This window comes from Colobus angolensis, unplaced genomic scaffold (genome assembly GCF_000951035.1).
Source record: "Colobus angolensis palliatus isolate OR3802 unplaced genomic scaffold, Cang.pa_1.0 Scaffold17, whole genome shotgun sequence".
Lineage (NCBI taxonomy): Eukaryota > Metazoa > Chordata > Mammalia > Primates > Cercopithecidae > Colobus > Colobus angolensis.
This window is the reverse complement of record NW_012114821.1, coordinates 12,470,729-12,496,136: the sequence shown is the minus strand read 5'-3', so window position 1 is coordinate 12,496,136 and position 25,408 is coordinate 12,470,729. Positions and strand designations below refer to the sequence as shown.

Genomic DNA, 25,408 nt, shown 5'->3' with positions numbered 1-25,408 from the left:
CATTTTTTTCCTCATGTTCTTAGCCTTCATTGTTAAACACACAGAGAATGTAAATAAAGACTGGAGGAGTTGTTTAAAAATTGGTTTAATTATTTTTTAAAGCTTATCCAAAGCAAAAAGTCCATCAGGTTTTTTTTTTGTTTTTTTTTAATCTCCTAATTTATTCTCTCATTAAATTATATGTGGAAATGCTGAGTCTCTTCATTCAGGTCCTTTGTAAATTATGGAGTTTAACTACTTACCACATCAGAAAATTGAGAATATTACTCATTGAAAGGTTTTAACTACTGTCTGTGTTAACTTTAAGGTATCAGGAGTTGGGATTTCTCAGCACTGCTAATGAAGATCCCCCTTATAGTCCAATAAGCTTATCAGGACTTCCAGAGTCATGACATGAACAGTTTAATTGAACCCATCCACTCTGGGCAGGTGACTGGAATAGCTGATTAAAACATAAATGCTGCTTTTAGGTTAACCACAAAGGAACAACTCAGGATCAGTCGTGATTGCTGAAGTATTCACTTTTTATCTTTTAGGTAAGAGAAAAGAAAAGGATAAGGAAAGAAGAGAGAAGAGAGACAAAGATCACTACAAACCAAAACAGAAGAAGAAGAAAAAAAAGAAAAAGAAATCTAAGCAGCATGGTAAGTACACTGAGATGGTTATTCCCATTTTTTAAAAACTTCGAAGTTTCCTTTGATTCCCCTTTTCTTTTACAAAATGGAGTCATGACAAGATCCCCGTGTTGAGAACTGAAAAGTTCCTGTAGCTTTTCTTTGACATGAAATTTCAAAAATACACTACTCTGTTTCAGTCTGGCCTATACATTAATTGTTGCAACTGATTAGACACTTTTCCTTCCAGCATTATAGTAGACTTGATGCCCTGACCAAGCACCCTTTAGCATGCTCAAGTAATTATTCTCAGTCTAGAATTGTAGAGTTCCTTAAATTAGCTTTCAAGAATGAGAGTGAAATAGATACTTTTAGAAGAATTTGAGAAACCAACAGAATTTGGTATCAGCAAAGGCCATGTGAAGATGCAGCAGAAATCGGAGGGATACAGCCCCAAGCCAAGGAGTCGGAGGAACCAGAAGTTGCAAGAGGCAAGGAAAGGTTTGGCCCAGGGGCTTCCAGAGGGAGCACTTCCCTGTCAAGCCCTGATTTTGGACTTCCAGCCTTCAGAACTTTGAGAAAATAAATTTCTGTTGTTTTAAGCCACTAAATTTATGGTACTTTCTCATGGCACCCCTAGGAACGAACACAACTCCAAATGTGTTTTAAATGATTTAAATAACTTTGCTATCAAAATCAGGAGAGAATAATATGGGAAAGCACAGCCACAAACTCTTCTTATGGATATAGATCCAAAATCCGTAAATAAATGTTACGAAATTAAATCTAACAATGTGTTAAAAGGATATGACCACAGAGGATTGATATGCAAAATTGTATCAGAAAATTAGATGAAACTCAGTTGTTAAAACATAGTGAAGTCTGTTTCATACATGCTGTATTGGCACAACTGACGAAGTAGATAATAACAGATGTTGCTAAGGAAATGAAGGCAACTACACAACTACTGTGGGAAGCAGATGGGGACCAGGGAGTAAGGTGACGATGTGTGTTCCATGTGGCCTAAAAACCCCTGAGGAAACTCACACGGTGCATCAAACATGAGAGTGTTCACAGCAGCACTGGGAGCAGCCCAGCTCTCCATCAGAAGTCATGCATTCCTTCAGTGGAGTAAATGAATGAATTACAGCTACAGAATCTCAGGAACAAAATGGTAAGCTAAAAACCAAGTAACTGAAGAAAACATAATGTTTCACTTATGTAAAGATAAAAAAGTTATAAAACTATGTTTTTAAGAGATTCAACTGTATATGGGAAAAGCAGAAAAACCAGAGAATGATGAACAAAAATTCAGGATAGTGGTTGCCTCTAAGGTGGGGAAGGGGCGTTATCAGTTCAAACTGGAAAATGATGCAAAGGGACCTTCAAAAATAATGATACTCCCTTAAACTGCGTGATTAGTACCTAAGTGTTTTGTGCTATTGATATTCTTTGTGTCATACCCATTTTTTGTATTTATGAGACATTTAATGAAACCAGTTTTAAAGAATACAAATCCAACTGGGCAGTTTTGTGGTTGGTAATCATTGTTAGTAAATTCTTCAGATTTTAACTCTCTCCATAGTCCAAAAAACATTTAATTTTCCCACAGAATGTGAAGTTTTCACATTCTCAAATTCTAAAGCTGCCAGAGTAAATTTGAAGGTACGGGATCAAAATGGGGTTCATAAGCTTGAAACTGCTTTCCAGAGAGTCTTGAACATTTCCGGGCACTTCTATGTGTGCCTTGCTCCTCACTCCTTTCCCTTCTGCCCACCCCTCCATCACCTCTTCATATATAACTGTGGAATTCAAACTAGAAGTGATGTAGAGGTAGGAAATTCCAGAGTTTAGTAAACAAAAACTATTCACTGTGAACTCATTTGATGACTGAATACCCTCCTGTAAGCAGTATATCACAATACAGAAATGAGAAGCTCAGGCTGCAAATAAAACTTCCAGATGAACTCCCCCCTTACCAAAGGCTCTGAGGGGATTTGCCTAGCTTAGGGGTTCCAATGGAGACCTGCATTGTCAGTGCAGGAATGGTCAGCTATTTCAAGTCATCTTATGGCACAGCAGTAAACGGTGGTCTGTTCTAATATTTAGTAGCAGACACAGAATATTATATACAAAATACCTGTGAAAGTAGAGAAAAAGATAACAGGGGCTGATACAAAACAAAATAAGAAGGGGGCCACGCTTGGCAGCACAATGAGGGCTAGAGCTTAGGAGAAGGCAGGAAATCGTAACCTGAGAGAAGGAAGAGCAATTAGGATGAATAGAAGAAAAATGACCAAAAAAACTTGCACCTTAGAATTGTGACCAGCCCTTAACTATGGTAACCCTTTACAAAGAGCATTAAAACATACTTTAAATGGTATATATTTTTATTTTTTAATGAAAAAGAAAACCTTATATATTTGTTTACATTTTAAAATGAGGCTTACAGATGAAAATCTTAACTTTGTAAATAGAGTCCTGGTAAGATGCACAGAAACATTGCTATTTATAAACAGCAGGTGTTGAGTTTGGTCATCACTGTCATCTTTGTAATTAATTATTGCATTTGAGGAGAATTTATTCTGAGCTATTTACTTTATCTTAGAAATGGCACTTTTCCCCAGATGGTTAAATTAGAAGTGTGGGCTTTAAGCAGGAAGTACAGGGTATTAAGTAACTTTGAAATTTTAAAGACATCTTAATGTTAAAGAATTGACATTATTACTGTATGAGGCTTCTAGTATGTTTTTTAGTCTATAGTTAGCACCATGAGGGAGTTTCAAAATTATTTCTTTTATTTACCACTCAACATTATTTTATATATCCTGCTGGTACCTTATGTACCCCAAACTAAACATTTTATAAATATTAGTACTTCATTTAATCCTCATATTAACCCTTTACAGTAGGATCTGTTATGTTCATTTTACCAACAGTTAGAGAGAGTGAGAAAGAGAGCTCTCCATCTCTCATAGCTAGCAAGGTGAAAAGCAGATTCATTTCAAATCCAAGCAGTCTGACTTACAAGTCTGAATTTTTAACTTTAACCACCATGCTATGTTATTAATACCTGAAATACTGTTTATCAGACTGTGTATTCTTCTCTTCAGCAAGTTTTTACTTGTTGTTGGCATACTAAGTTCTTGTCCTTATCTGTTATTTTAATGCAGTTATGCTAAATAATAATTTAGATTAGTTGTTTTATTATTTTATGAGGTAGTAGGTTAAGATATGTTTTGATTAACAGAATTGGTTTACAAGACATAATACTAACATTGTGTTTAATTCGTGTGTATGAGAAGTCACCATGTTGGAATTTAAGAGTGACATCTTTGCCAGTTTTTAGCTTTCTACTTTGAGCAAATCACTTCATCTGTCTTTCATCTGTCTGTAAATATAAGGATACTGAAGGCATACAGAGATTGAAAAGAAATAGTTAGAAGTGAAAAGAGACTTGAAAGCATTGCATAGTAAAAAAGATTCCTTCAAGGAGTTTGTAAGTCATTGAAGTATATTGTAAGAGAGATAAGCGTACAGAAATCTCTACCAGGAAAGTCTGATATTTGTGGCAAGAGTGGTCCAAGATAAACATTTAAGCTAGAAAAGATGACACATCAAGGAAGGGGCTTTATGTAGGAGACTAATTCTGATCTAATCCTTGAAGCATAACAGACTTTTATTCATAATAGCCAGAGGGAATTGGAGTGAGGAATACAGACAGGGTGTGGAATGCCAAGTTTTATTCATTTGTTAATGAAACCTATTAAATATCAGCCATGTTTTATTTTAGCACAAAATTGAGATTTCTTTCATTATTTTTACAGTCAGATTCTGTTTCTACTTTTACTTTTGCTGAAAGGGCAACATAGAATGGAGCTGATAAGAAGGCAGCCTTGAAAGTTTAGTATAGGGATTCAAATCCTGCCCATAACACTATAACTAAGTGACCTTTGGCAGGTTATTTAAATTCTCTATATCCCAATTTCTTTTCTTCTAAAATAAATGGTAATTGTTGTTTTACTGTGTAGATTTATTATTCAAATTAAATAAAGTAATCAAAGTACTTGATAAAGTACCTGGCATTTAATAAATGCCCTTTCCATGTGTGGGCCTAAGTAATATGGTGTTGGGCAAACTGCGGTTACGGTGAGGCCACTGGAGTCGGAATGGCATAGTGCTGCCCAAAGACTGCTATAATCTGACAGCATCAGCATTATCTGGGAGTGTTTCATTCCCAGTGTACTGGAGATGAGGCCTAGGAATCTGGGTTTTAACAAGCTTGCCAGCTTGTACACACTTTAAATGTTCAAATATACCGATATCACTTGTTTGTTAAGAGTGCAGCTTCCATAGTCAGGCTGCCTGGGTTTGAATGTTGGCTTTGCCATTGATAGTTGTATATTCTTGGGCAATTTACTTAATCTGTCCTGCCTCAGTTCTTTACTAGCAGTCCTACTTCCCTCATTAGATGCTTGTGAGGATTAAAAGAGTTAATACACATAAATAACTAAAAATTGTGTTTGGCACATGGAGAGCCCTCAATCAGTGTTGGTTATTCTGTGGTATTTATGATGATGAGTGTAAGTTTCCCATTGCTGCTGTCGCAAATTACTGCACATCAGTGGTTTAAAAAAAATATGTATTCATTATCTTAAGATTCTGGAGGTCAGAAGTCCAAAATGGATCTCTCTGGGTTAAAACCAAGGTATCAGCAGGGCTCCATTTTTCTCTGGAGGCTCTCAGGGACAGTCTGTTTTCTTGCCTCTTCTAGCTTCCAGAGGCTTCTGCATTTCATGGCCCTTGTCCTGCTCCCATCTTCAGAGTCAGCAATGGTCCAGTCTTTCTCATAGTGTTCACTCTCATATTGTCTCTTCTGCCTCCATCTTTTCACTTTTAAGGACACTTGCCATTACATTGGGCCCACCCTATAATCCAAGGTACTCTCCGTGTTGTAAGGTCAGCCGATTAGCAACCTTAATTCCACTTTTCCACATAGCTTAGCCCATTTAAAGGCTCTAGAGTTGAGGACATAGACGTTTTTGGCAGACTATTCTGCCTCCCACAACTGCCAACTTCAAATGGATACTTAGTACAGACCAGTACTTCTCTTATAAGCTCATTTTTCCACTCTCTGTCTTTCCTTTTTACCACTCGTTTCCACCTCTCATTTCCACCTCTCATGTATTCCCTAACCTGCCTCACTTGACATCATTTTCCTCACAGAGTTGAGACAGACATCATCAGGTGGGAACTTGCTTGTACTCTGTCCACCACATCTGCATGCTTACATGAAAATATTCATCTTCTTTGTCTCTATTAGTGGAGGGAATGTCTGCTTTTTTCTTCTTATTCTGGCATTTCTCACCACTGCCATTTCCCTTTCCCACATCTTAAGGTTCATGTAGATTATGTGTAAGATTTCCCATCTTACAGAGCCCTCCTCTAAATTTCTGTTTCTTCTCTGGTTTCTCCACCTCGCATTTCCTCTTCAGCCCCATCTCAGACCCACTTTCGTTGCCTAGTTGCTCAAGCAAAAACCTGGGAATCAATCATGATGATGCCATCGTAGTTCTTGGCCTCTAGTCTATAATAGCACTCCATCTTCCTTGAAAACTTCTCCTTAGTTGCCATCACCTAAGTACCGAGCCACCAGCATTTCTTGTCTGGACTACTGCTGTAGCCTCTGAACCGTCCCCCCACTTCTATGTGTGCCTTCCTGCACTCCATTCTCCATTCCACAGCTAGAGTGATCCTCCAGAAACGGAACTGTCACATCTTGCTCCTCCACACAAGCATTGAATGACTTTTTATTGCATTAAGGTAAAACTTTTTTTAAAAAGCTAGTCTGGCTCCTGTCACTCTAGCTTTGTTTCCCCCTTATTCACTGTGTTCCAGCCAGTCTTACAGCTTGCCCAATGTGGCATGCACTCTTCAGCTTCAGAGCCTTCCCACATGCCTGGAATCACACCCCCACCTCCTTTTTTCCTTCCCTCACTATACCCTTAACGCTCCAGTAGGCTGCATGTGGCCTTTCCCCTTGCAAACATCTGTGGGACTCATTCCAAAACTGAGAAAGACAGAATTTTTACAGAGTTCTTCCAGGACTAGTTAATTACCTTCAGAGATTTTTTACTTGAAAAATGTATTGATCAGATTATCACTATATAATTGGTGTGCCAGGCATCAGAAGAACCTCTTTACGAATTGTGAGGACGAAAAAGGTTAATTTCCATCTTGCATATCTTTTTTTTCTTCAACTGTTATTAGGTTGGTGCAAAAGTACCTCAATTACTTTTGCACCAACTGAATAAGTTCTGGGATGCATGTGCAGGATGTGCGGGTTTGTTTTACAGGTAAACATGTGCCATGGTGGTTTGCTGCACAGATCAAGCCATCACCTGGGTGTTAAGCCCAGCATGCATTAGCTATTCTTGCTGATTCTCCCCCAACTTCCCACAGGCCCAGTGTGTGTTGTTCTTCCCCATGTGACCATGTGTTGTCATCTTGCATATTTTACTGCAGACATAGTTGTGATTATAATGGAGAGAAAATGTAGAAATAATCCTTTTTCACCTCTGTACTACTTCACAAAAGTTTACCGGTACCGGTTAGAACCTGGTGCCCCCTACTATGTATGTATTGTCTGGGGTATATTTGTTTCCCAATTGTTCTTGCTAAACCCAGTTCATCAGATAGATATGTAGCTTTTCATGGATGAGAAGTGAAAGTAGTGGCATGATTATTTGATGTATCCTGAAACATGACTTTCGTTATTTTTATAGTGACCTTAATTATCTGACGCTTTATTAATATTTCTGTATCTTATGTTACAGACTATTCAGACTATGAAGACAGTTCCCTCGAATTTTTGGAAAGGTGCTCTTCTCCACTAACTCGATCTTCTGGGAGTTCTCTGGCTCCACGAAGCATGTTTATGGAGAAAACTACAACCTATCAGTACCCAAGGGCAATTCTGTCCGTTGATCTTAGTGGTGAAAGTATGTGTAACCATGTGATGATTAAAATAAGACTTACAATTCCTAAATGTGTAACTGAGAATAAAACATACTCTGTTAAGGGCACATGATTTAAAAAGTTGTTAGCTAAACTAATATGAAAGTCTTGATGGGAGAAATTTGAGCTACTTTTTAATTTATATAAAGTTAAATTGGCTTTATACTTATTGGTGGAAAAGAGAGTCATAAGGAAAATATTACTAGTGTATACACTTCTGCAGGCTTTTGTACATATATTTTTATGTTCTTTACTATCAACTTACAGAGTAGGTATTATTCACATTTGATATATAAACAAGCCGAAACTTACAGGGTAACTTTTCGGCTTAGGTAGTGTTAGAATTAAGACTCTAACCAAGGTCTGTCTTAACTCCATAGACAATGCTTTTTTAAAATAAATATTTATGGTAATCTTAAAAGTATACTTTGAATTCCTGGTCAGATACATCTGTAACCAAAGTCCTGGGATGTAGTCAGACAAGTGATTTAAGTACAGGCAGGAACTAAGTGCTGTTAGGTAGTCAGAAGGCCACGTCAGCAGTGAAGGGAGCACTGGAGTTCAAATCTGTTAGACTTTCCTGCAGGTCCAGTCATGACAGTGGAAAGTGTTGAAGATTCTTACCTTGCTTCCAATATTGTAAGCAATAGGAAGAGAGATCCCAGCTCTAGACATTGAGGGCTGTGGCGTAAAAGTAGAGCTCTAATAGCGACCAGAGTCAGAGTGAGGAATAAGGGACGGGGCCTTCAGCCTAAGTACAACTTAGGATCCTTATGAGTGTGCTCACTTCCTCCCTTTTTCTTTCTTCTGACTGCCCTTGATGGTGATACTAGGTTAAATGTTTTCTTTTGCAGCGTTTGCTTCCAGGTCTAAGTCCTCCGTGGCTCATTATGGAGAAAGCATTTTCTTTCCTTTATAGCACATGACACTTGCGAGATTTTATTTTTAAAAGCTTGAGGTATGGGAGGGGATTAAAAAGAAGTTACCACCACTCTTTTCCAGCAAATACAAGTCTGCTTTTTCCCATGGTTAAGTGGTTCTTCACCCCAGATGGACCTTATAGTCATTGCTGTGGTGCTTTTAAACTATACTGATCGTGGATCCTACCATGAGGCACAATTGAATGAGATTTCTGGAAGGATCCTGGCAAGATACAACTTCTAGGTGATTCTGTGGTGAAGCAGAGGTTGATAATCACATTAAGAACACCTTTACTGTGAATCATCAAGATCTGAAGATTATCTCTTGCTATAAAGAGATGGAGAATAGGGGTTATATCTAGGCTAGCTGTGGTGCTGAAACGAGAACCCTTGAAAGAGCATGAAAAGAGCCATAGATGTGTACTCTCTGTTCTTCTTAATCTCTGCCCTGCCCTTATGATCAAGTACGGAATCAGGAGAAAGAAAAGGAATGTTAGTAAGGTCTTAGGTCAGAAGTTCTCAAATGTTAGCATGTGTCAGAACTGCCCAGAGAAGGTGTTAAAACACATTTCTGGGCCTCACCCTCAGTATTTCTGATTTCCAACAAGTTCCCAGGTGGTGATAATGTTGCTTATCCGGGAACCATACTTACAAAATGCTGTCTCAGGAAATAGCAATGACAGTTTAAAGGGTACTTGTTGGAAGGCAACAGCTGTTCTTGTGGCCCCTCAATTGGAGCCATGGTCTAGGTGGCTATTTAAGTGTAAGGGGGAACTTTTATTTGCTTCTTATATAACTTTGAGCTCTATCATCCATTTTACTCAACTTCCAAAACTCAGCTAAGCATATGTTTAGTGCTTGGGAGTTATTCAAACTAGATTTTCTGGAGAATATGATAAATTTGCTTGCTAACACCATAAAACCTGGTAATCTTTGCCATGCAAGTGTATGTGAGATACAGTAATTCCTTTTAATGGTATAATTTCAAATTAATTTTTATTTTTTTAATTTATTTTATATAGATTTTTTTTGAGGCAGGGTCTTGCTCTGTTGCCTAGGCTGAAATACTGTGGTGTGATCGTAGTTCATTGCAACCTCAAACTCCTTGGCTCAAGCAATCCTCTGGCCTCAGCCTCCTGAGTAGCTAGGACTACCAGCACAGGTCATCATGCCTAGCAAATTATTTTTGCTTTTGTAGAAATGAGGTCTTGCTTTGTTGTCCAGGCTGGTCTCAGACTCCTAACTTAAAATGATCATCTCACCACGGCCTCCCAAAGTGCTGGGATTGCAGGTGTGAGCCACTGTGCCCGGCCCATTTAATACTGTTTATATGCTATGACAGTGTTTGAAACGGTTTTATCCACATTCTAATGAACTTGTACTTGAGAAAGCCCAAAAGAAAATTTGGATTAAAGCCAGCAACATTATGGATGGGTGAAAGTTTCCTCCTTAGGTTCTTTTAAAACAAGTTACACTGTTCATATTAGATTTTCCATATCTAGTTGATTTACTAGCTCCATGAATATTTTCAGATATTTCTCTATTATCTATTTCTGCTGACCTTCCTTCCATATGTCCCTGTGACGTCAAAGAGAAGAAAACTGTCTTTTTCTATAAAACATTAATCAATAACAAAACATTCAAAAACATTGAAACAAGAAAAAAGTAAACAAGATTAGAAGCTGATAGAGGAAACACTAAGTCACATGAATATGTAAAGTATAAATAGCATGAATTTTTAAAGTTCAAATCTGTTCAACTTCAGTCCGATCTGATTAAGTCTGAAAAGAAGATGTTCTCTCTCTGACTCTCTCCTTAGTTCTTCTACAAACATTCTGGAGTGGCTATATTATATATCAGGCCTCATTCTAATCACTGGGGATGTAGAATTCAACAATGCAAAGTTCTTCCTGTTATGGATCCTGATATTCTAGTAAGAGGAGACAGATGATAAGCAGGTGAAGGGATGACTCAGAATGTGGCTGGGGGGTAGGGTGTGAGGTAGGAAGGTGCTCTGCTGATTAGCCTCTGTCAGGAGCTCACACAGCATTATATGGTGTTCTGTGTCTCATGATGACTCAGTTTTCCTAACATTTCTCCATCCACACTACTGCAAAAATTTTAGTGTTCCATCATTTATTTTCCTTTGTTATAAATAAAGATTCCCCCATGTCTGTCTCAATTTCCATTTCCTCAGTAACCTGAGCAAAATGGTAGGCTTCGGCATTGACAGTATTATACACACACGCCTAAAACCTGGCATGTAAATTGAGTTGTGTGTAGTAGTCATCCATATAGTGTAGTTTCTAGAATATGCTTAATTTAAAAGAATTTTTTACCAAAACAAAATTAATACATTTTAAAAATCCCTTGGGGAACTCACGGTTCTGGTTTTAAGAAATACTGGTAAAGTGATTAAGAACACAGGCTTGAGAATCAGGCATTCCTGGTATTCAGTTGGTTTTCCTGCTCAATGGCTGCGTTTCCCAAGCAAGTTATATATCCTATGTTTAAAGTGCTAATACAGCACTGTGTGCTTACTAAGTGCTATAGTAGTTGATGCTACTGATACTGTCGATAATGGTATTGTTGATTTTAGACCCTAGGCAAGCTCCTTTACCTCTCTGAAGTAGTTTATAGTACGAATAATAAAACTCATCCTCTTGGCTGGGCGCGGTGGCTCAAGCCTGTAATCCCAGCACTTTGGGAGGCCGAGACGGGCGGATCACGAGGTCAGGAGATCGAGATCATCCTGGCTAACACGGTGAAACCCCCGTCTCTACTAAAAATACAAAAACTAGCCGGGCGAGGTGGCGGGCGCCTGTAGTCCCAGCTACTCGGGAGGCTGAGGCAGGAGAATGGCATAAACCCAGGAGGCGGAGCTTGCAGTGAGCTGAGATCTGGCCACTGCACTCCAGTCCGGGCGACAGAGCGAGACTCCGCCTCAGAAAAAAAAAAAAAAAAAAAAACTCACCCTCTTTACAATCCAGGGTTTTTTTTTTTTTTTAGTGATTTTTCAAAAAGCACTTTATTAATCAAAAAAATAAGAAAAAAATAAAATGAAGAATCAGTGGTGTGCTAGAGCTAACTTGTGCTGGGTAATGGGGGCTTACTACACATACCTGTCCCCAGATCCATGGACAGTGGTGTCACACTGATAGTATGAAATCACAAGGGGACAACCCAGGGTTTTTATGAGGGTCAGAAGGGATAATGTTTGTGAAAGTATATGGAAACTATGCAAATTTAAATTATTGACATCAGCCTTAGCCATAAATTCTGTAAGCATGAAGTCTAAAAGATACTTTGAGTTACTTATAATAGTGTATACTGTGAGATGTAAAGCAGTCATATACCTAAGCTTCAAAAATCTTTTCTTTCCATGTCCCGAGACAAGTACAGTACAGTATTCTCATTTGTTTGCCCCCCCTTTTAAAATGTTTAATAGCTTATGATCACTTCTCGTAGCTCCTTTCTTTATGAAAAGTAACATGAAGATAGAAAAGTTGCACTGAGTATACTTTTTATATATATTCTAGACTTATCAGATGTAGACTTCCTAGATGATTCTTCAACGGAGAGTTTGCTTCTGAGTGGGGATGAATACAATCAGGACTTTGATTCAACCAATTTTGAGGAATCTCAGGATGAGGATGATGCTCTTAATGAAATTGTGCGATGTATTTGTGAGATGGATGAGGAGAATGGCTTCATGATCCAGGTAATTGGTTAACCTCTCTTCCCTATATATAATAATGAGTTAGTTGTTTCAGGTGCTCAGCAAATACATCACGGTGTTTTATTTCTTTACTAACCGTACTGCTGAAGACTTTTCTAACTTATGATTATGTGGAAAATACCCATAGTAATGATTAGGAGATTTCCTCATTAAGTAAAGTAGACAATGTTCTTATTTTAGCAGCTCTCTTTGTTTTCTAGGGTACATAGTTCAGTGCCTTCAGGCTGAAACTCTTTAGAATGATTAGGGTGGTAAGCCCTAATGGGGCTTACACAAATGGGCAGGCTACATCAACCTTTCTCTTTCTCATCTACATTCGTGTAATTATTATTATAATTAATAATTTAGAGTCATCCTTCACTTGTCAGTGATTAAAAGATAAAAATTTCCAGTATTCTTAAAAAAGGAAAAATTTTGTTGCAGGAGTTAACAACTTCTTCTTGTAGGAGAGATAGATTTAAGATAAAAGGAAAGCATAACCCAGATTTTGTGATGCCAGAAGATTTGGAGATGTTAGTTGAGAGCATGAAGAAAGAGTAATCTTTTTTTTCCTCCCATTTTTCAGTGGTTTTCTGGAGGGAATTACAAATTTATAGCTTTACAACACAAGCAGTACTTTAAGAGATCATTGCTATAGACACTGGTACAAACTTGCTTTTATTTTCCTCTAATTTCCACATTTTAGTAAACTACTTTAAGAGTATTATGATGTAATTGCCTAAAAATCAGTGGGAATTAAATTAGAGAAATTATGACTTTTTTATGATTTAAGTACTTGATCAAAGCATATTCTAATAGGTGCAACAAAAGAAAGTTCTTGAAGTAGTTGACCATTTCAAAGATAAAATTCATCTTAAGTCATGACTTGATTTTGTTATGTCGAATAAGAATGGAACTGATAGCGGCAGTAAGAAGCCAAGCCAGCCAATTCAAAGAAAAGGCATGTATCCTTATTCCTAGTTTATTCCTAGTGAGAATCGGATGACCGTAATACTCCTCTGTTTTCTGCAGTGTGAAGAGTGCTTGTGCTGGCAACACAGCGTGTGCATGGGGCTGCTGGAGGAGAGCATTCCAGAGCAGTACATCTGCTATATCTGCCGGGACCCACCGGGTAAGGCTTTCTGCGCCGTGCTGATTGCCAGGATGCCTCCATGTCTCCTCCAGGATTCCAGAGTGTATCAGCTGTGTTCACCACCACTATAGCAAGTTCTCACATGATGTCATTGATAGGTTGTTGGAAACTATGGCTCCAAATGAAACAGCATGCCATATGCCATAGGAACTTAACTTGTATGTATCAGTTAGCTTATAGTACAATTCATTTCATTATTCAGTGTGTCAGTTTCCAAGAACCTATTGATTACACTTAGTGAGGACTCACTGTACTTCTTGGTCAAGTAGACTGAACTTCCATATTAACATTTTAAAATATTTTTTCACTGTTACACTTTTATTTTCCACATTGATTACTTAGACAAATACATTAGCATATATTTATCAACACAATTACTATCTTACTGGAAGAGAAAAGGTGTAACTTCTTCCTGGAGAAGAATTAGCCTCTGTCTGTTCCTCTGAATCCATTTCTAGCTAGGCTTATTTGTGGCAATCGGAGTAGATCTGCATTCTGAACTTGCACGCTACTGACCTGGCAGTTCTGCATGTTCGACTCATCGTAGAGCAGGTGAGGTCTTAGAACACTACCTGGGATGCCTTTATTGTACTGATGAGGCCGACTGAGATGAAATCTGTGCCTTTTGACTCTCAATCCACCATGCTGTCTACTTGGTGCCTTCTATGCTAGAGGATCTTCAGATAGCATATTCTGTGTGTTAAATTTAACTTCAGCCTCCCGGCAGGAAATAACTAGGTTTTCTCAAATAATAGGCATGTGGTGAATTGGTCCCGTGACTATTGGGAAAAAAGAAAAAAGTCAAAGTAAGTCACAAAAAAGTCACAGTAAGAAGCAAGAGAATTAATTATTCACAACCATATGAATGTAGACATTTGTTTATTCATTCACCAACATTTATAGTGTTCATTATTCATTGTATTTATTCAATAACAAATGTAGACATTTGTTACTTATTCAGAAGCATTTATTGGATGGCTTCTATTTGCCACTGTGGTGAGATGATTGATTTAAACCATGCCTTCAACCAGCTAGTAGTATAGTATGGGACACAGGCACATAAACACCTCATTGTAATAAGATCTAATTTGTATTAGCATGGAGGATGTGGAATTTCATAGGATTCTGTGAAATCACACACATGGGGGAAGGGTTCCGATTCACTCAACTAGAACTCTATGGTTCATCCAATTCAAAACAAAGGTTAGTGAAAGAAATAACCCCTGTCTAGTTTTTATCCAGCCCTGTGAGCCTTTTTAGAGAATAAATGATGACTACAAAAAATTGAAAGCAGTGCACTCAGGGTTCCCTTTGCAAGTGTCATCTGCCACTGACCATGTCCTTAATGGTGTTTCTTCTCCTGGATGGGCAGGACCGCTAAAGGTGTGAGGAGCTCTTCCTGCACCAGTTTCTCAGAACGCTGTTTTATTCTTTTTGAATCTGCCCCTAGTGCTAGAGCTTGCCTTGCTTAATGAGCAACGTTAGTAGGGTAGCAGTTGAAGAAAAATCCGAATAAGTACAATCCTTTGTGATTTAATGTCAACTTCATCTGCAGGTCAGAGGTGGAGTGCAAAATATCGCTATGATAAGGAGTGGTTGAATAATGGGAGAATGTGTGGGTTATCATTTTTCAAAGAAAATTATTCTCATCTCAATGCCAAAAAAATAGTTTCTACGCATCACCTGCTTGCTGATGTCTATGGTGTTACAGAAGTGCTACACGGGCTACAGCTGAAGATTGGAATACTAAAGTAAGTGAAGGGTGGCAAAGGGAGAGTCACACTTCCGTGGACGTTTTAATTCAAACCAACACTGTCGGCCTTTTGATGGTCCAGAGTAACAGTTTGGAGGAGAGAACAGGTGTTTGAATAAAGTTTCATTTTTAAAAATAAGGAAAGATTAACAACCTTTTGGATGCGTTGGTGCTTCCTGCCTGTTCTCCTAGAATGTGTAAGTGTGGTTAAAGGTATATATAGCATCTAGTATTTCAACACATTTTAGCTCCTGTCCCACTGTTTTGTATGCTTACCATATGTGCAAAATTAAGTGCAGTTGCTGTGGTGAACCCTAGACATTGTGTCCTCCTTCAGGAATGCTATCAAGATGAAATAGATTCTAAGCAGGGTATTTTTTTTTTTTATAAAGATTGATTTAAAGGGGATGAAGGGAGCCTAAAAACCAAATCCACTTCTCTGCTGTGCACCAAATACGTTAGTAATCCCGTACAATTTTCTCTTAAACAAGTCCGAGTCTCCCTAAAGAACGTATCAGAATATTCTTGAAGTCCTTATTTCCAGTCCTTCCTAATGCCTTACTGGAATTCTTCTTTAAAAGAAAAAACAAACAAAAAACCCACATTTTAAGTAAAAACAGGATGATTCATTGGTTCTTCACAAGATTTTCTTCATTTGGATGCACTTGCCTTGGCCAGAAACTTGCCCCATCCTCCCCTTCCCTTCTCATCCTTGTGTCTTTCACATCCTATCCATTGCAATTTGTGAACATTGTTCAGTCCATTCCTCTCTCCCTTCTCAACGATACTGCCTCAGCCAGGCTGTTATATTTCACACGAACGATTGCCATGCTTGTCCATTCTCTGTGGCTCCAGCCTTGTACTCTATCAGCTCTTTCTTTGTACTGCTGCCAGTGTAAGCTTAGGAAAAGATAATTATCAGCTTTCAACTTAATGTACTAGAGCATCTTCCTGTAGCCCAATGAACAGAGTCCTTCCATGACACATACTGTGTCTACCATTTTGTTGCCACATATTCCCTGTGCTTTTTCCCCCAAATGTCCCAGCTATCCCAAACCATAATCCCCAAATGAAGCAAGCTTTTCCATTGCTCTAGGCCTTTACTCACACCCAGGATAAGCTTCTACCACTAGTGCCCCTAGCAGATGCCTTCATAATTACCTGTCTAACTAGAGTTGACCATGTTCTTCTTGGCAAACTCCACGCATACTGGTGTCAGGTACTTTGGTATACTTAATTTTTTAATGCCTACCTCCCCTTACTAAGTCGTGGGATCCTTTAAAATAGGGCTTGTGTCTTATTTATCATTTTGTCTCCAATTGATACTGTAGGGTAAGTACCTAGTAACTATTTGTTGAATAAAATTTGCTTCTTTTTATCATAAGCCTGAATATGAATTTGTTTTTTAAAAGGCCGTGTAAATGCTAAGACTTAAGGGAGGGAATAATTTATTAGGTCTTTTTTTAAAACCTGATTTCCTTCTTGGTGTCAGTATGAGTTTCTCTGCATTCATAATTTTGCCAAGGATTTTAATTGGACCCTTTCTGTTTCATACACTTATAGGCCCTCTTTATGTTAATATTTTAAATCATAATATCTGTTATTATATACGATTTATTGAAAGTCCTACATGTCATATGCTTTCATGTGATATTTCATTTGATCCTTATAATAAGCGACCTCATTTCATTGTTGGGTAGTGAAAGACAGAGATTTTATAACTTGTGCAGGCTTCTTTATGGCACAGCAGAATTCAGCCCCTTGGACTACTGGACTACAGTGCCAGCTTTTCTTCTACTATGCCTTTTACTGATTGAGTGTTTTAGTATTTTCTGAATGTTAAATTACTAGGGATTCAAATGATAAAATTTATTATTTCAGAAACAATACTTGAGTATTATTGGAAGAGAACTAATTTAACTCAGTATGTATCAAATTTGGAAATTATTAATATGCAAACATTATTGAGCCTTTTGAAAGGTTTATATATCCCGAATGCCCTTTCACTTCAGCTCTGATGATTGGATTTGTGTTTTACTTACTGCAGAATTAACTGTACAATATCATGCTTACATGTTCAGTGAGGACAAGATAAATGGACGTTATCAAAGATTGTTGATGGAGTTGTAATTAGTATAATCCCTTTTGAGGTCACTTGGGTAGTACCTATCAAAATAAATGTGCATGTTATCCAGCAATTTCATATCTAGAAATTTATCCGACTGAAATATTCTGACTTGTGCGCAGAGATACACACAGGTACACAAACATATAACAGTAGGGAATTGGTTGACTCAACTGGTACATTTGTAACTGTTCCACCCTAGAGTAAAAGTAAGGGAAATCTATCTGTATGACATGATATGGCAAGATACCCATAGCTTGTTATGTACAAAAAGGCAGATTATATGTGTCCTGGTTGTGTCAAAAGAAGATGTGTATACTTATCCATTTAAGAACTGATTTTAGGTATACAGAAAAAGTCTGGAAGATTGTATCTCAGTTATTTATGTTTGCCATGGGAGAAGAAATGTTTACTTTCTGTGCATTTATATTTAGGATTTTTGTCGTCAGGAATGATCACTTTTTGACTGAATAAAAGTTTTTAAAATATGCTTACATTAAAGTTTTTCAAATTTTACAATGAAAAATCAGTGGAAAAAGAAATGCATGTATCAAATGATGTGAACTATCAACACAATTAAGTTTGTTATTGCTTTTCTGAGTAGTATTTCTTTAATTGAGAAATTCAAATTTTGGATGAAATCCTGGAGGGAGTTAACTTAAAGAATACCTTTGCTTTTGTCTTGAGTCCTAGATCTCCTCCTAACCTAGTTCTGAAATAGATTATTGTATTTGCCTTAATAGATATATATATTTTTTTTCTCTCTGAACTGCTGTTTTTCCAACTTTGTTTTAAGGAATAAACGTCATCCTGACCTTCATCTCTGGGCTCGTTCTGGGAAGCGAAAAGACCAAGATCAAATAATAGCTGGGGTAGCGAAAAAAGTAGCACAAGACACAGTTAATCGAGAAGAAAAGAAATATGTACAGAACCATAAAGAACCACCTCGTTTGCCCCTAAAAATGGAAGGAACTTATATAACAAGTGAGCACAGCTATCAAAAGCCACAGAGTTTTGGTCAGGACTGTAAATCTCTCGCAGACCCTGGGAGCTCAGATGATGATGATGTTAGTAGTTTGGAAGAAGAACAAGAATTCCACATGAGAAATAAAAACCGTTTACAGTACTCAGCAAAACAACACGGAATGCCTGAAAAGGTAAAATGGGTTCATTTTTTTTTTTGCTTGGAAACTATGATAGAACAACAAAGGAAAATTTTATAAAATAAGACATACTGAATTCCCAGATTTTACTTGTATTTCCAAGTTCCCCAGTACCTTGTTAAAGTAAGGAGGTTTTTTTTTGTTTTCTCTACAGGAAAACACTGGCCATTTGAACATTTGATTATCTCCTAATTCAGAATTGTAATAATTCAATAAACTGTTACTCTAACAAAAGTTTCAATTGTATAAATACATTTAGATGCTTCTAAAAAATGAACCACATTGTATTCAAAATGAAAATGTCTGTGTGTAAGACTGTGAAAGTACATATAGGTATAATGATTTGTCATCCTCTTTATGTGAGTTGGATAAAAGGTGGCACTCTAATTGTCTTTTTAGAAATTTTTAGCATATTTGTCAATGCATCCCCCTATTCAGTAAGCTGAATTCTGACAGATCTCTGTGTGTTGGACATCTATAAACTTATTTCCTGTTCACTGGGATTATCTTAGAAATGTACCTTTATTTTTTACTGATTTTCAATTAATGAGGCCACTTTAAAATTAGTTTTTTTTATTTCATTTTTCTGCATTCCTCAACAAGTAATTACTGTAAATAAGTACTTAACTGAATTGGAACGTTTGTATTTCATACCATAAAGTTTGTGGTAAGTTATTTTGTTTAATTAATATTAAATGAGTTATCTCTGGCAAATCTAAATGCACATTGTGTGTCCGTGTGTGTGCGTGTATGTGAAGCAGTTTGTACTTTTGAAACTGGTAAAAGGTGTTTGCCTTTCCCTCCCCTCATTGATTTACTGAACTATAACAGTAAAGTCCAGTCTATAGTTAATTAGATTTTATACTGGTCTTTGGAAACACTCTTGATTTCTTTTCATCATTGCTTTCCCCTCTTATGTCCACTTACATCACCAGTTGAGAGTCATTGAGGAAGAGGCCAGTCTAAATTAGTCAGGAATTCTAATTACAGAATAGAATTAGTGACTTCTTTTATTTAGAGCATTTTATTGAAGCCTTCTTGCCTGTGTAGCACCATGCGAGGCATGGTGGAGGGAGGTGGTGGGTGCGTCTGTTTTTAAGAACCCCCACCTGGAATTTGGTTATGTAGCAGTACTTCTTTAAAGATACCCCAGGAGTCAGATTGGATCTCACTAACTGTTACCAGTGATGAGGTGTTTCATGTATCCTTACCTCAATGACTGCATTTCATCCCGTTCTTTGTGTTTATTTTCCAATGGTCCTTTGGAGAAGAATCCAGCTGAAGGGAATACAGTATTTGTTTATAATGATAAAAAGGGCACTGAAGACCCAGGAGACTCACATCTTCAGTGGCAGCTCAATCTCCTTACACACATAGAAAATGTGCAGAATGAAGTTACCAGCAGGATGGACCTAATCGAAAAAGAAGTTGATGGTAATTTAAGAAAAAACTAAAATACAGTTACTATAGTGTATTTATTGTTACTATGAAGAAGTTACTTAAAATTCTTAAATGATGGGATGAAAACTACAGATACTCTCCATACTGATGGGGCTTTATTACTCCCTTTGTATTGGATTTAACACAGTTAGGATCTTTTACGCTTAAAACAATATGACTGGGTATGATCTTAGGTTGGTTTTATTTTTTAAGATGTGTATTTATTAAATATTGTCTGTCTGCCAGGCTCCAGATAGATCACTTATGGAATAAATTTATTAGTTTCATTGAAGTAAGTTTTCTTTGGAAGTCAACATAAGGAATTTAAGCATGTTTGAAATGTGAAAACATTTTGAAAATTTTTTACTTTGGTTAGCACTTGTTAAATTAACAAAAACTTCTACAAAGTTAAGTAGGTAAACCTTAAGTGGTTTTCTTTTATATTTTAAAATCATATCGTCACACAGGAGGCCTGAAAAGTGGGCAAGAAAGATACTATCACTATTTTATAGTTGCAAAACTAGAGTAACTTAGATTACTTGATTCTCAGTCCATGTTATTCTTAATGCTTTCTGACTCCTGTTTCTTCCTAACATCTTAGACGATATTCTGCACCCCAACTCTCCTTTTTTAAATTTGGCATAAGCACGTGATATCTCTCCTCTACACTAAGTTAGAGCTCCTACTCCTTTTTTTCCCCCTTGAGAAAAGAAGAGAGGAAATGGAAACCCATTTTAGAAGCCTCTTCCATGTGGGTATAAGCTAACTGTAGAGTTAATGTAATGTTTTGAGTCAATTTTTGAAGAAAAGAAAATGCATCTTGACACTATTTAATATTGTTAGCGTAGATTTCCAAAGGAAACATTAATAAAAACTATAGAATATAATCAATTGCATTCTGCCTAGAATTTTAATATGCTTACGTGTCTTTTAAAAAGTAGTGTTAAAATAGTGGAACTGAAAAGAACACTGAGAAATTGCTACTTCCTTTTCTTTGTTAAAAAGAACTTCTGGATTAAAAAATATGATTAGGTATGTTTTGTGTAGAGATGACGAGTCTAAATTAATAGAAAGCTTGAGCAGACATAGGAAACTGTTGTATCTTATTCCACAAGTAAAAGGAGACCTTCAAAATGAAGTTAGTATATGTATATGTTTATGTGTGTGTATGTATTTTTCCCCTTATATATAAACATATAATTCCTATAAAGGGGAAAATTATTTTAAATGACATAAAAATTGCCAAGAGCGACTAGAACTCTGTAGAGTGGAATGACAGGACACTAACCTCTTAGAAATGTCTCGAGTATGTTGGCCTTTTAAAGACAGAGAAGTGAATCCTTAACTCCATCACAGCTCCAACTTTCTAATTGTTTCATTTTCTGACTGTTCTTCCAGTTGCAGTTTAAATTTGTTTTATTTTCTTCTCTCTTTTAGTTCTGGAAAGCTGGCTTGATTTCACAGGGGAGTTGGAGCCACCAGATCCTCTTACAAGATTGCCCCAACTTAAACGCCACATAAAGCAGCTCCTAATTGACATGGGCAAAGTACAGCAGATAGCAACTCTTTGCTCTGTATGACAACAGTGAACACTTAATGAAAGAATGTGGCTTTCTTCAGTCAGATCATTTTTATTATCCACATGACAGCTAAGTGGATAATTTAAAAGCTTAGTAATGTCTGGTCATTCACTGATTTGTGATGTCAATAGGATGGCACCTTGGAAAGAAAAATGAAGAACAACTTTATCAAGGAAGCTAGTATTTAAAAACAAATTCATGAGCAAGCTGCAAATGAGAATGTGTTATATGCCAAGGAACAATGAAGTAGAATATAATGTATACTAAGGGGTGTCAAGTTGGCAGAATTTTTGAGTAGTTGCTTACATGAAGCTCAAGATACCTGTAGAAAGAAATATGGTATATTTATATAGTTTTTAATAGAAAGATCTACAGTTATAAACCAGCACTTGGCCAAAAACAAAATTGTAAAGGAAATTTAAATTCTGGAGAATTCTACAGGGTTGCTCTAAGAACTGTCTTCTCAGCAGTTGATCCAGCTGTACGGAAATTTAGGGTATTTAAACTTACAGGATCATGAGCTGTTTCTTGGGCGATGAATGTTCTTGATCAGAAAACTGACAGTAGAAGTCTCACTTCTGGGGAAAACAGTTGTGGAATTCTTACTTCATTATGAATGTATTTAAAAAACAAACACCAAATAATTGGAATATATTGCAGGCATTAAGCTCATTAAAAACAAACTGGCTTGCAGAAGGGTCCGATGTGCCAAGTGATCATGATTCTGCTGGAAAGAGGATTTTAAATATTGTGGGAGTTCTCCCACCCTAAGTCTTATATAATGCCACCAGTCCATCCGAAAGCTATGTATCACCTATACTATATATATCATATATATAGTTGAATGGCAATATTCAGGCTCAACCTACAGTTTGATCCTGAGTATGCTTGGTGTTTGCCTTCAGAAAAAAAAAATTGTAAATAACCTCAGCTGGGATGAGGAGTGACAGAAGTATCAAAATAATTTGTGGCTGTGGATTTTTTTAACTGCTAGTAGTGGAATACTGGAAACGCTTCATTTCTGAAGATGAATTTTATTTTTAAAAAATACATGCACACTCAAAACTTTTAGCTTTGATCACAAATGGACAAATTTCTGAAACCAAAGGCAACTAAGTTGCTGTGTTATGCTCTTGCTGGATTTTGAGCCTAGGTCCTACTGTCCGTCAGTACTCATGTGAGTTGTATGCGCCCCCAGTGCTACATACGCAGGTATGCATAAGTGTGTATGCTTGTTTTAAACAAACACTCAACGTACATATGTACATAATCTACACATATTTATATCACATATCTAGTTTTATTACTATAGACTATACGAATTGGTGGTTAACATGAAATGTTACCTTTTAACAGACTGTTTTTAAAAATTAAAAATGTATGTATAGGTTTTGAAATTTTTTTAAAAGGGGAAAAAGACTGTTAAGAGGAGGCTATTTGACGACATATAACACTTGAATATTTTATGCCTCATTCTGTTTATCAGTTCTCGCAATCTGTATAAATGCATTTTAGAACTGATAGACAGTAAACTTGAATTTATCTTTGATAAGAATACATGCCACTGTACATTCAGATATTATTTAAATTTGCAAACACATTGTTCTATATGTAAGGGTACTGTATGTAAAACTCTTTATTAAAACTATTCCACATATCCTAAAATTTCAGCTTGCCTTTTTGCGGCCTTATATTTTGATGTAAAGATTAAAAGAATGTGCAAAACAGAAATTTTTTTGCCTTTTGAGATTCTCCAACTTGACAAATGTGCCAAAGATCAACAGACGGAAAATATAGTCCTGTGTATTTACTTGTCACACTTCAACGTTGTGGAAGATCTTACTGATAAATGAAAAGCTTTAGCAGAGGTGGTTTTGTGGGGTAATTGCTTAAATTTGCATATCAAAGTAAAAAAGTAGTGCCTGTATTCCATGTGTGGAGTAAATTTGCTAATGTCTGTGTTTTATGATTAATACTATTATTTTTCCTTTGCGTTCTGAAATAATGGCTCTAATATTTTCCCTGTCATGCCTTCATTCTAGACATTGAATTTATATCTTCTTTTTTTCAGATACGGAGCAAATAGCATCCTTAACCTATGAATAATGGTGTTGCCTAGATTCTTGTCACACACACAGAAGACCCTTTGTACCTAGTAACATTCATCCTCTCGATTCCTGGTGAATACAGTTAAATTTGTGCACATTTGTTCTTGTTTCTAAAAATGAGATCAGTTTATTTGTTATCCAGCAAATTGAAAATTCCATTATTAGATTACTGCAATTTTTGCTCTGTTTATATGTATATGAACTGGAAATCTGAATTTTTAAATTTAGATCTCTAAATCAAATTATTTTTATGCATATTTTCATTTAATATAGAGTATATCAATCGATTGAAGTCTTTCACGACTAGTAGGCTGAGCCTTTTCTTCTTTAAGAGAGTGAATTAGTTTCTGAGAAGTCAATCCATTGTGAAAAGTTTCAGATGAGATTATTTTCTGTCCTTTTAGTCTTTTTAAGTATCACTATATGTATTTAAATAGAAGCAATAAACTAGAGAGAGAGTTTCTTCAAATGACAATGTTTTATTTGCCACCCAGGCAGAACAGAATGAGCACTGGTAGAGAAGGCTCCTTCTTGGTATGTTACTGATGTACTTCCTCATACTTGTTTGTGGTTCTACTGACTTATTTCCAAACTTAAGAGTAATGTACTTCGAAAACAACTTGGTTATTCTTTAAATTTCAGGTAAAACCCCTTTTCCTAACACTCATTTCCACTGTCTTATTTCCTCTCAAATGTTCGTATTTCACATGTTCAAAATGAAGCATACTATTTCCCCTCCAATAAACAAAGTATCCTGCCAACTTCACTGTCTCCGTTAATAACGTTACCCTAAGAGTCCAGACTTCACACACTGAGTCCTCCCTCATATCCATATCATTAAAACAGATAATGTTGTCTTCTTCTCAATCCTACTGAAAGTCTAACATTTTTTATAAAATAATATCATGAAGATATTACTACTGGCCTCTGAAAGTGTAACTTTGCCTTTATTCTAATTCATCAAAATTGTCACTGCCAGACTGTTCCATGCATTGTACGTTACCTGCAGTATCTAATTTGTTCATAAAATAAGGTAAAATGATCATTTTCTAGACGAGGTTGAGGGATAGAGACATTTAGAAACTTATCTTGGATAAGACATAAGGGGGCGGGTTCAGGATTCAAATCCTGTGCTATTCAAGTTCATAGTCTCTTTCCAGCATATGTGCTTCAACTATTATTGTCATTTCAGTTTTCTGCTCTGGAATGTCTAGTGACTCCCTCTTTCAAACCATATCAGGTCTTTGTAATCTGGATCTTTTGCAATTTACATAATCCTCAAAGTTATTTAAATGTGGCCTCACTGTTAAATGGACTACACTTGTTTTCCTCTATTACCTTCATATTGTTTTCCTCTTCTGGAAAATTTTCAACTGTTTGTTGTCCCTCTGTAAACCCAGAGAATCCTTCAAACTTCAGTTCTCTTCCTATAAGAAGTAATCCATTGCTGAAAGCCTTTCATGGTATCCTGCATTGTAGCAAGCTATGGAGGAACTACATCAATGATTAATAATATAGTGGAACAGGCATGAACTTTGCAGTCTTGAACTCAAATTTTCACTCTGGCAATTTACTAGCAGTGTGATCTTTTGGAACTTTACTGTCCTTATCTGTAAAATGGGAATAATGCCCAGCTTAGAGCCTTGTTTTGAGAATTAAGTAAAGCAAATAAAGTACCTAGAAGCTGTTACTAAATAAATAGAAATTTCATTAGACGTTAGGGTTGTCCATGTGCCAGCTGTTAAGCTTAGAGGCTGGGGATGGATATGGGATTAATAAGATCACAGTCTATAGACTAATGGAAACATAAATATTTT

The 25,408-nt window shown here is 36.7% G+C and overlaps 1 protein-coding gene across 3 annotated transcripts in view; it reads left to right on the top strand.

The window, feature by feature from the left end:
• Positions 1-24,352, top strand: part of PHF20L1 (PHD finger protein 20-like 1) — a 73,672-nt gene extending 49,320 nt beyond the window's left edge. For 2 of the 3 annotated variants that reach the window (XM_011938159.1, XM_011938158.1), the window contains 8 exons: positions 537-644; positions 7,451-7,615; positions 12,091-12,272; positions 13,302-13,401; positions 14,978-15,173; positions 18,097-18,457; positions 19,735-19,897; positions 21,341-24,352. In XM_011938159.1, the coding sequence (XP_011793549.1) occupies positions 537-644; positions 7,451-7,615; positions 12,091-12,272; positions 13,302-13,401; positions 14,978-15,173; positions 18,097-18,457; positions 19,735-19,897; positions 21,341-21,483 (1,418 nt within the window). In that variant the 3' untranslated portion in view covers positions 21,484-24,352. Of the gene's footprint in view, positions 1-536; positions 645-7,450; positions 7,616-12,090; positions 12,273-13,301; positions 13,402-14,977; positions 15,174-18,096; positions 18,458-19,731; positions 19,898-21,340 lie in introns of all 3 variants that reach the window. The other variant, XM_011938157.1, reaches the window with a different exon arrangement.
• The last annotated feature ends 1,056 nt before the right edge of the window (positions 24,353-25,408 follow it).